Source organism: Cetorhinus maximus, chromosome 15 (genome assembly GCF_964194155.1).
Source record: "Cetorhinus maximus chromosome 15, sCetMax3.hap1.1, whole genome shotgun sequence".
Classification (NCBI taxonomy): Eukaryota; Metazoa; Chordata; class Chondrichthyes; order Lamniformes; family Cetorhinidae; genus Cetorhinus; species Cetorhinus maximus.
In genome coordinates this window covers 6,386,559-6,397,617 of record NC_135893.1, presented here as the reverse complement: position 1 = coordinate 6,397,617, position 11,059 = coordinate 6,386,559, and the positions used below count along the sequence as shown (strand labels likewise).

General features: G+C 43.6%; 1 protein-coding gene across 4 annotated transcripts in view; it reads left to right on the top strand.

Moving 5' to 3' along the window:
* The first annotated feature begins 388 nt into the window (after nt 1-388).
* ctnnbip1 (catenin, beta interacting protein 1) overlaps nt 389-11,059 on the top strand; it is a 91,093-nt gene continuing 80,422 nt past the window's right edge. The window contains exons 1-2 of one of the 4 annotated variants that reach the window (XM_078557819.1): nt 2,641-2,873; nt 4,690-4,746. In XM_078557819.1, the coding sequence (XP_078413945.1) occupies nt 4,709-4,746 (38 nt within the window). In that variant the 5' untranslated portion in view covers nt 2,641-2,873; nt 4,690-4,708. Of the gene's footprint in view, nt 532-2,640; nt 2,874-4,689; nt 4,747-7,385; nt 7,514-11,059 lie in introns of those variants that run through there. The other 3 variants (XM_078557824.1, XM_078557823.1, XM_078557821.1) reach the window with 3 other exon arrangements.

The following is an 11,059-nucleotide window of genomic DNA, read 5'->3' as shown; positions in this document are numbered from 1 at the left end:
GTTATTTTCTGTTTCACATGTCATTGGTATTCATGATAGGTTAAGCTGCATGTGGGGGTCTTTTTTAATTGAGTGCGTTTCATTATCATTTAAAGGATATTTATTATTATTTATTGATGATATTAGTGCCAGTATGCAAGTCTCTTACTACCTCTGGATGAGGGATTTGCTGCTCTGAGTGAGCCACTCACTGGCGCTTCTGCGCAGGCGCGCCTTGCCCGGCTTGCGGGAAGTGGGGGTGAGCTCCTGCGCAGGCGCGCCTCTTCCGGCCTGCGGGAAGTGGGGGTGAGCTCCTGCGCAGGCGCGCCTCTCCCGGCTTGCTGGGGAAAGGGTAAAGGAGGCGGGGGAGCTCCTGCGCAGGCGCGCCTCTCCCGGCCTCCGCGGGAGGCGGAGCCCGGGAGTGCCGGCGGCCGGCAGGGCCTCAGTCCGCCCGGAGTCTCGGCAGGAACAGGCGGCTGGCTGTGTGTGTGTCCCGCCGTCCCCGGCCAGGCAGCAGGAGGAGGGAACCTCTCGCACGGGGGGTAAGAAGCCGTTGTGCCTGGGGTTCGCGCGTTGTTGTTTGAGGGGCGCGGATGTCCGGGGGTGGGGTGGAGTGGAGGGGAGGGGAGGGGAGGGGATGGCGGCTGTGGGCCGGGATTCGGCTGCCTGACAACGGCCTGAGCCGCAGCTTTGTCTCCACGGGGGAGCCTCGAGCCTTCAAATTAAAGAGGAATTAAAACATCACCAAGAGGGCACGGGCCACCCACACCAACTACTGCCCAGGGCTGGGGCACCTTAAAACCTCATCTCCAGAGAAATTTTAAATGATTTGTGTGTGTGTGTGTGTGTGTGAGATTTTTCTCCTGAAGGACAGACTTTCATTTATATAGCACCTTTCACAGCATCAGGATATCCCAAAGCAGCCTTTGCAGCCAGTGAAACGCTTCCTTTTTTTTTGGAGCGCGGCCACTGTTGTGAAGTCGGAAACACAGCAACCAGTTTGCGCACAGCAAGCTCCCACAGACAGCGGTGTGACCATGACCGCGCAGGGATGTTGGTTTGAATGATAAATATTGGCCAGGGTGCCGGGAGGTAAATCCCCTGCCGCTCTTCCTTGGATATAATGTGCTGGGGACCTTCTACGTCCACCTGCAAGGACAGATGGGAGCCTCGGTCTCATCCAAAAGACAGTACCTCCGGCAGGGCAGCACTCTCTCAGTACTGGCACTGGAGTGTCGGCCTAGATTTTTGTGCTCGACTCCTGGGCTGAAACAATAATTGAACTGTTTGTCAGATTTTGGGGTGGGGTTGGATTGGATTGGATTGGGTTGGGTTGGGGGGGCGGGCGGTTATCCTTACTTGCTTTGAGTAAGGTTTAAGAGGTTCTGCCTGATATAATTTGGTAAGAAAGGTTGGGGGACCAGCCTATTTGCAAATAATGTTTGTAAATAGCTTAGGCAGCTTTTTCAGTTGCAGCACGACATAGACCACCCCTGCCCCTCTACTCAGTATATAGGTAGACAGCTTTAAAGGCTTGTTTTAAAAAAGAAACTGGCAGATTAATTTGGAATTATGATTAAAATAGTTATAATAATCAGCTCAATGATTTATCTGTCAGGGCAGGTTTTGTGTGTAAACATAAAACTTGTATTAGTATTGAAATTAAGTGTTGAATTTAGGAGTCCACTGAGTGCTTAACTAAGCAAACATGTCAACTGTTCTGTGATACTTGCGGCAAATAGCATTGAGCTGTGTGACCAGTTAGTATGTGTTGTGGAGGGCTTGGCTGAGGGAGGAATGTTGGCAAAGGCACTGTGTGAGTCCTCTTCTTCAAGTGTTGCTGTGAGATTCTTAATGTTCATCAGGAGCATTGGAACAGCTTCTCAGTTTTGACATCTCATTCTGAAGCACACAATTCAGCCAACACTGTCTTGGTCCTACATTGTGGTGTTGGCCTACATTATAAATTTAAATTTATGATGTGGAAGTTGAACCTAGAACCTTCAAATCCACAGGTAAATGCTATGAACTGAATTGAGTTGAGAGCTTTTTAAGTGCTAGATGATGATCTCTCCCCCCCCCCCCCCCACGCACTTTGGAGGTTGGTGGGTAGATCTGTTGAATTGTCAATGGAAGCAAGGGATTCAGAGGCCACATATTTCCTCATTGCCAGCTAGTTATAAAATGGCAGTGGCCAATGCCTTTGAGCAGACTGCCTGCCTTCTATAAGAATTGGTGCTGGTAATCTAAAGAACCGAGGCATGGATTTCGCATTAAGAATTGAGCTGGAGGGAAATGTGAATATGGAAGTGCTGCTAACTGGCTGAGAAGTGCATTAAGGCAGGGGGTGAAGTTTATGAGCTCCAGCCAGCTGACAAGTCCCAGGACTCCCCCTTGCTGTTGGGAGCAATTATCAGTTCCCAGCTGGGCGCTAGACTAATTTCACATCATTTCCGTAGTGTCGTGGTTGTGGTGACCTCGACACGGAAGGTCTCTGATTCAAAACCTTGCGGGCGTTGGGGGATTGTTTGCTGGCATGGATTGGTTGGGTCAAATAGTCTGTTTCTGTGCGTTAGTTAGGCATCTCTCTGTCCAGGGAGATGATGAACTGCGCCCAGGGTATATGTCACTTCTGAATTGAACATTCTGTTGTGGTTGTAGAGGCCGACTCATGGGTGGTAGCCCCTTCCGCAGCTGGAACAGATGAATAGGGTTGGCTTGAGGTCGTCTGATGCTTTTTTTCCGGCAGACCTGCTCTTGGTAGAGGGATTCTAATATCATCAAATACAGTGGCTGCCCAGCCAATTGTACCAACTGCTTCTGGTCTAAGGCACAGTGGAGAGCTGACAACAATTCCACACTCTAAACTACCACACTTGGGTCTCTAAAGGAAGGTAAATGGTAATGATTCACTCCTTTGTGTCATTAGGAAAACATCAGGATGTGCTGGACACAATCGGTGTGAACAAGTGATAGGAACTTGTGGAATTTTTGAACGATTGCACATTTAACATGCTGAACCTGATCAAAAAATAATGCTTCTGCCATAGTGCTTTTTAATGATTTAGTCTAACAAGCTCATATATAGCATGGAATAATGCAGTGATGTTAAGTGTTTGGAGTGGATTAGGCTGAAAGTTCACTACCATCCTCATCATCAACCTGAACAAAACGGTTGCTTGTTTTGAAGGATTCTGTTTGTTTTGTCCCCCTCTTCCGTGCCCCCCCCAGTTTTCCCCCAATCCCATTAAGGACTTAACCTCTCACTGGGGCACAAATCCAAGAGCAACAGTCATCATTTGAACCCTCGCTTAAGGGACTGTTGTTTATGCACAGGACACAACAGTAAGCGCCAGCAGCCTATTGAATGTCAACAGCCAAGCCTGTTCTTGATGTTATCCATTGTCTGCACATGCACACTTCTGGTAAGGAATGTTGCATATGGCTCTGGAGCAGCAGGAACCCTGACTAATTTTCCCTTCCGTCCAATTTCGATGCCCCTTCCATTACTCCTGCTGAGATAGGTTAATACAACAGAGAACAAAAATTGAATCTTGTACCTTTCTTGTTCACAAGGTTTAGAGACCCAGTTTATCTTTGACTGTCAGGGCTTGTCTATTATCTTATCCATTGTGTTGGCATAGTTAAGATGATCCAAATGACCTCCTTTTGTGCTGTATGATTCCAATCTTGTAATTTTTCTTAGTGGATATTGTTATTAAGAGTTTTTTTCCTTACGAATCTTCTTCCTGCCCCTTAAAAACATTAACATTTTGTTGGGGTATGATATCACGGGCACCAAGTGCCCAATCTCAAATGGCCATTGTTGCTAGGTGGCATATATCCCTGAACCAATGCCAACTAAAACAAATTAATTGGCCATTTGTCTTATTTTTTTTTTAAGGACTTTGCTGTGTACAAATTAACTGCTGTGTTTGTTTGTATAAACAGTGACTACACTTCAAAATGAATTCATTGGCTTGGAAGTGTTGTGGGTTGTGAAAGGCATTTCATAAACTCCAGTTCTTTCTTAATTCCCATGTAAACCTTGAAAAGAATGTTAGCGGAGATTGCGAGGATACAGGATCTTATCCTCACCTAATGTCGTTATAAGGCCATCTTCAAGCAGAAAGTATCAACACTAACTTGATGTGTGCATATACACTCTCAATATCTACCACAACTGATTATAAGTGTCGGGTAAAGATTGGGCTGCATTAAGTGCATACCCTGGAGCTTAATGCACATCATATAGATTTAAACTTTATCCTCCCAATAATTTGACATTTCTCATTATTTACTGATAATAGTATCCTGTAGTTAGAAGGTCAAAAGATTAATAAGGCATTCTAACCTTATAATGACAGATTTATGTTGACAATTGAAGTTCTACAGTACTGGCCTGAGTAGCAATATTGTAGAATTTAGCTGTTTCTGGCCCGACGTTGGTTCCATAACAGTCGAGACAGTGAGCAGCTTGATTTTGAGTGTTTTTCCAGATTTGATTAAAGAAGTCACACCTTAGCCTAGTGGAGACTTACCTTGCCTGTCCTTCCAATTGGGAGTGATTGGGTCTGTCTCCAAATTGTTGCCTTTGAGCTGGGTGGGAATCTGCTTCCTTCCTGATTCTGCTGTCACACCCATTCTAGAAGCCTAGCACAGGTTGGGACTTGTGCCTTGGCCACACGTAACTTTTGATTTATTTTGCAGCTGAGATTGGCTATTCCTGATGCTGGAATTCCTCGGTGCAAACCTGCTATTCCACCGGTATCATATTTTAATCATATTTATGCGGGGAGGATTTTTTTATCAATGGCTCGATGTTCTCGTGGTTGAATATTAGTATCAATATTAGTGAAATAATATTATTTAGTGGTTGAATTTTTGTTTGAATTTTTGAATTTTATCTACATCACACATGGCTCAGTGGATAGCACTGTCGCCTCCAAGTCAGAAGGCTGTGGGTTCAAGTCCCACTCCAGATACTTGAGCTGACACTCCACTACTGTGCTGAGTGCTGTGTTTCGGATGAGCTGTTAAGCCAAGGTTTGCTCTTAAAGGCGGAAGTAAAAGACCCCGTGGCACTGTTTAGAAGAAGAGCAGGTCTCCCTGGTGTCCTGGCCAATGTTTATCCCTTAATCAATATCACTAAGAACAAATTTTGATAATTCACATTGCCGTGCACAGACTGGCTGCCACATTTCTCCATTAACAACAGTGATTACATTTCTCAAAGCATTTAATTGGCTGTAAAACACTTTTGTGATGTCCTGAGGTCATAATAGGCGCTATATAAATGCAAGTCTTTTATAAGGAGAGGTTGGGCTAATGTAGAATTCATTGTCAGCATTATTCCCCTGGCTAAGTGCAGAATAGAATTCCCTCTAATTTGTCTCAGTGATGTGTATCTAACCCCCAAAATCAGAAAGGCAGAATGGTTATTGTAGTGCCGTCCAGTGGACCGTGTGCAGCCTCTGAGCTCTGGTAACTCAGTCTAAGTTGGATGCTTATTTCTTACTGCTTTCTTAGATTTGAATTTTGTGGACCTGGTTATTAGGAAAGGGCTGTCACCTCATTAGGGGATAAATTCTAAACCAGTTTGTTAAACTTGAGACATATGCAAATGATTGGGAACATAGATTTAAACTTCACACTTGGCTCCCTCGGCACCATGGGTGCATCTATGTGCACCTTATAAAGACCTAGAGGGTGGAGACCCATGTTCTAATGTGACAATATGAATCACTGTTTCCTACATCAGACATCCTTCTGGCTTCTCTGAATGAAAATACTACTTTAAACAGATGTGTGAGTGATTTTAAGCTACAGCTGGCTCAGTGACCATTAGGAACTGAGTTGAGATTGCCCAATTTTTCACTTGTAACTGGTGCCCCTCACAGAGAAGCCTTTTACCGCCCCCCCTCCCATCCCCTAAAGTCCTGGAGGAAAAAGGGAAGCCCTGGAAATTCCTTGAGGCCAAATTTAAAGTGGCAAATGGATGCAAGGAATTATCCCTACATGAAAGGATGGAGGCCCAAAGATGGCACAAATTTGGCCTTTGGCCTTGATCTAAACAGTCGGGTCAAGCTGCCAGCGACCTCTCCCCCTCCACAAGCAGCTTGCCTGATGGAACATGCAGTTCAGGCCAGCTGCTAGAGATGTGGGTTACAATTACAGCCAGTTGAGGTACTGTGGACTTGGGAGGAAGAGTGAAAACTAATTATTCATCTTTTTGGTTAGGACCACTGGCTAGGTTGTCTCTACATCCCGAAAACCTGATCTCGGCTTCATCTACTCAGAGCAATCCAATTTCAGTAAAGGATCATGCAGCATTATGTTGCTCGTTAAGATATGCAAGGTGCTTAATATCCGTTTTAGGCGGCTGTCTCAGTTTGCTGAAAATTGCCCCAACCCAATGCTGTGTTTAAGCCGCCTTGGAGCCCAGGGCACTGCGCCCCAAAATTGGTCCTTTTTGCACCTGTGAAATGACGTTAAAGTTTCGACCTCGAGGTTTTCAGGTGCTGGCCTGTTGAGGTTCTTGGATTTTTGTGATGTGTTATATTGACTTGCCGAACATTACCTACCTTGCTGTCTACTAAAACATTTTCTTCAGAGATATAACTGCTCCGTTTGGGAAGCTGTGACAGTTCTTCAGAAGCTAGGCAGAGGGTCTGTGGGAGTGTGTCAATATTTGTGAGCAAGATCTGGGAGCATATCAGTCCTCACAAAACGTCTCCCACACAAGTTTGAAAACCACTAATCTCACCCACTGCAGTACTCATTTTTAACATGACTTCTCATAAATATTCAAAGCATGAATCTTAAGAGTTTATTATGAATATGTGCCACAAGCATCATGTTAATGAATTATGCAAGGTGTCTGAGTTAGGATGAGAAGCAATTATTTTGTTCAAAGTTTCATATAGAGGTCAGTGCTTTAATTATTGCAGTCCCAGCTTTTTTTTTAAAGGAAAAATCTTCAGTTTCAGTGCATTAATAAAATTTTAATATCACAATTAGAATGCGATAATGAAGATGACAACTTGCAATCATTAAAACATCACTCCTTTTGCCCTTACTAGTACATTAAAACTGCTCAACAGGACAGTCCAAAGCACTTTAAAGCCAATGAAATACTTTTGAAGTGTCATCACTCCTGCAATGTAAGAAACATGGCAGCAAATTTGCACGTGGCAAGATCCCACAACCAACAATGAGACAATGACCAGATAATTTGATCTAGTGATGTTGGTTGGTCAGGACACAGTACATATTTGAGTGTGTTCCTAAACATGCTTTCAATATTTCGAAGCATGATGAAGTCTGTGCTGGCTTGCACAGGCAACGAGCAATATTAAATGAGTCCCACGATTCTTCTCACGTAATTTTATTTTATTTCATTCAGGAGGAGTTGTGAATGAGGTAGCAGCTCAGTTATGGTGGGTACAGCTTTGAGTGCAGGAGTATACAGGGCAAACATCGCAAGCCTCCTGAACCTAAGGAACATTCAAGAATGAGACTCAAAAATGGACTGGTAGGGTTTCTGTAGCTGTTAGTCCACAAAATTGTTGATGCCTTCACAGTCTCCTATCTGATTGTTTCCTTTACTGTTAAGTATCTATTTAAATGCATGTTAAAGTCAGCACAAATTTACAATGTAGTTACTTAGCATACAACTGTCAGCGTAAAATACCATATGGCTCTGCTTCCCGTGCAGATTTTATTAGCCATCTCTTTTTACACTTCCATCAGAAACAGTGGCAAACGCATTTCAAAGATATAAGAAGTGTATGATTTAAGTGATTAGCTAATTAGGTGGAAATGAACACCCATAGATGAAGGAGGGACAAGCACTACCAGCAGCATCATGTGGATTGCAAAAAGAACCATCCACTGAAGTGGATAGAATTTGTTGTTAGTTGAGAGGTGAAAGATGACCTTTGTTCCCATCAGCAGTGTTGGATGAAGTATTGATGTGCATATGGGTTGATTCTGCAAGGAGGCTATGCTTCAACTGTAAGCCCGCCCTCAAGGGAAATCCATAACTGACTCATGTAAGTGTTGCCACCCACCACCCCTGGCCCTCCCTATTTGAAAAAAATGTGACATGTACATGAGGAGCTATGATGCTTTGCACTGTGGAAAGAGGGACAGCCAGATTTTACACAAGCATACAGTGGAAAATAATTTTGTCACTCGGATTCTGCTGAAGTGTAGTGGTGTGGAAGTGAAACTTTTGTACTATTTCCACTTGAACTGTGGAAGACACCCCGCCGTATTGTTTCTGTCTCTCTGAGCTAAGGTTGTTTCCAAGTGGTTTGGCTTGTAGACCCTTTAGGACGCGATTGGGCTGCTGATCAAAATACACATTTATCCGAAAGGAAGGATGGTAGACAGTTGAGAATTTGTCACTGTTGACCTAATGTTTCACCAGAAAGGTGTGGTCGGCCTACTCTTTGGACTTGTGAAGAGATGTTGTAGAAGTAGAGAGGAGTGTATTGCACTCTGCACATGGCCTATGATAAATCTAAGATGGGAGTTCTTGATGCTGGCAGTTGCTGTCCAAAGTTGGATTATTCCATTCTCAACAATGGTATCCTTCACCTTGATGAGCTGCAAAAGATTGAGACCAAAGCCCTAAAGCATGGCAATAGGGTAGTTTGCCAATCAAACTTAAACACTTATTGTATTTATGGACTTAAATTTAGAAAACTAATTTTCGCTATTTTCTGTAGCTCATAATTTGAGAGCAGTATCATAACTATGACACTGGAAGTGTAAATTCACCCCTTCAACATGATTAACCTTTGTCACTGACATTTAGCCTTTCAGTTTTCGGATGTATTAAAAACTATACCCTATCCTGCGGCTGTTAGCGTGTTGATTGTTTGCTATTCATCAGTAACATGAAAAATCGAGATGTGGAAATACCTATGTCATTTTTGAGTGCTAAGCTCCTTGTTAATTTTCAAAATATGGTTGCACCTTGGAGCATATGATCATTAAGGAACTGACAGGCAGCGAGTTACTCAGGCCAATGATGTGAGAGTGCCTAATTAATGTTACCTGATGCAAGTGGAATTTTTGGGATTTCATGCCACATGTTCAGTCAATCCTCTCCAGTCTGCTGCTCTGTCAGAGTTTACCCTGTGATTGTTTGAACCATGCAGATGAGGAAGGAACGCGATTCAATCACTGAGGTGAGCTGAGTTAACTTGTCACAGCCACAACAAAACATTAAAGTTGGGCTTAATGTCTCAGGGTTAGAGAGGGGTCCATTGGGCAGGATTCATTCTGTCTCATGGAAGTTGGTTGAAGATGGAATAGGGCTTGGCTATGACTGCCCACCATTTGATAACTTTCTGGCATTCAATGCAAAGGTCCATGCAGCCATAGTGGTCCTTTGGGTGATCTAACCATGGAACGGTACCCCGTTGAAGCAAGAAATTGATATCTTCAAAAGATAGAATTGGTGATGACCGGGAAACTCCTTTCTACTTGGGTTGATTAAATTCATCACGCTGGCAGAGCTCTCCTGTTCCTCTTTGGATAGTGCCATGGGATCTTTTATATCTTCCAATGAGGCAGGCAGGCCTTGGTGTAACAGCTCATCTGAAAAACACCACCAGGCAGTACAGCACCCCCTGACTGTTACACAGAAATTAAGCCACGTTCTGAAGAGGTTCTTCTGACTCAAAGGTAAAAGCTGCCATTGAATCGACCTGAGACTTGAAATACAAGAGCTCATCTTGCAGATGTCCCAGTCACCATCCTGCTGCATGGAGGGAGCTGCCAAGTTGGGTGTTGCCCTGCAGGAGAAGAAAAATTGAATATGGAATTTCCTCCACATGGCCTGTCAAAAGCAGGAATGCTCTCTGCCCTTGTAGCTGCAGAAGGTCTATAACCCGAGGAAACTTATGAAAGGACAAAAGATATAGTGGGAGATTTTTCGGTTCCGGCCCAAAATGGGTACTATATCAGCAGTTGTTGGACAGCTTGATCCGTTTTCGTGCACAAACCTCGATTAAATGTTACCATCAGGCTTTAGGTGGCAAACAACTTTATTTTGAGCAACCTCCAGTGGTTCCTTAAAGATTGGTAGTTGGGCTTCCCTATGCCTGGAAAACATGGAACTGACATGCACTTTGCATGTACTGCTAATTTCTCCATGGAGATTGCAATCAGGATCCTACAACCAGCGTAGGACCTCAGTTAGCATATTTAAACAGCATCCTGCCCATTTAAAGGATTCTCTGTCGAATAGGTTGAACAAATGGCTAGAGAAGACCCTCACCAGATTTTCCGCTGTTCAGGGAGTTAACAATGCACCAACTCCCACCCCCACAATAAACATGGAAACAGTTGTACAAGACAACATTAACATTTATTAAAAATGCTTTATTTCACTATTCCATTCATGATCTCAGCTGTTTGTTAGGTAAGGGCTTATTGGCACAAACATGTCCTCCTGTTTACTGCCTGGCATTTCTGTTCAGATTGGAGGAGAGTGGTTGTGTGTGCTGCCTGTTTCCATTGATTATTGAAGCCAGCTTCTCCCATCCTAACACCAGATTCAGAGGTTCATAATGAGACATATGGCAATTTTAGCACACCAGTGCTGTGTGTAACCCCTCCCTGTTACTTCATGAAAAACTAGCACTGGTCTAAAATCTACAGTTATAAGCAGTGAGCAAAAATGCTGTAATTTTGCTATGTGTGTATTTGCCTGTGTTTATCACTGGTTTACACACCTTTTCTGTTAAAGCTTTAATGAGAGGAGTTTTGTGAGCATGGTTAATTTGATAGTTTTTGTAATATCACTATAAACCTTGCTGCTTCTCAGAGATTCATCTTATTAGCTTTCCATTACAATTTTTTTTTCCCTGCCAAGTGTTTTTTTTCCTCCGGCCATGCACTTCATATTTTCTCTAGTTGAAAGCCACTTCTGAGTAGGGCACTATGGAAAGTGTCTGATCTCTAAACCACATCGATCCAATACCATGTTCCATACACATTTCCTAACTCCACAGGTTGATGCATCTCCTGCCTTTGAAATAGGTAACCATTATAGATCCTGTCT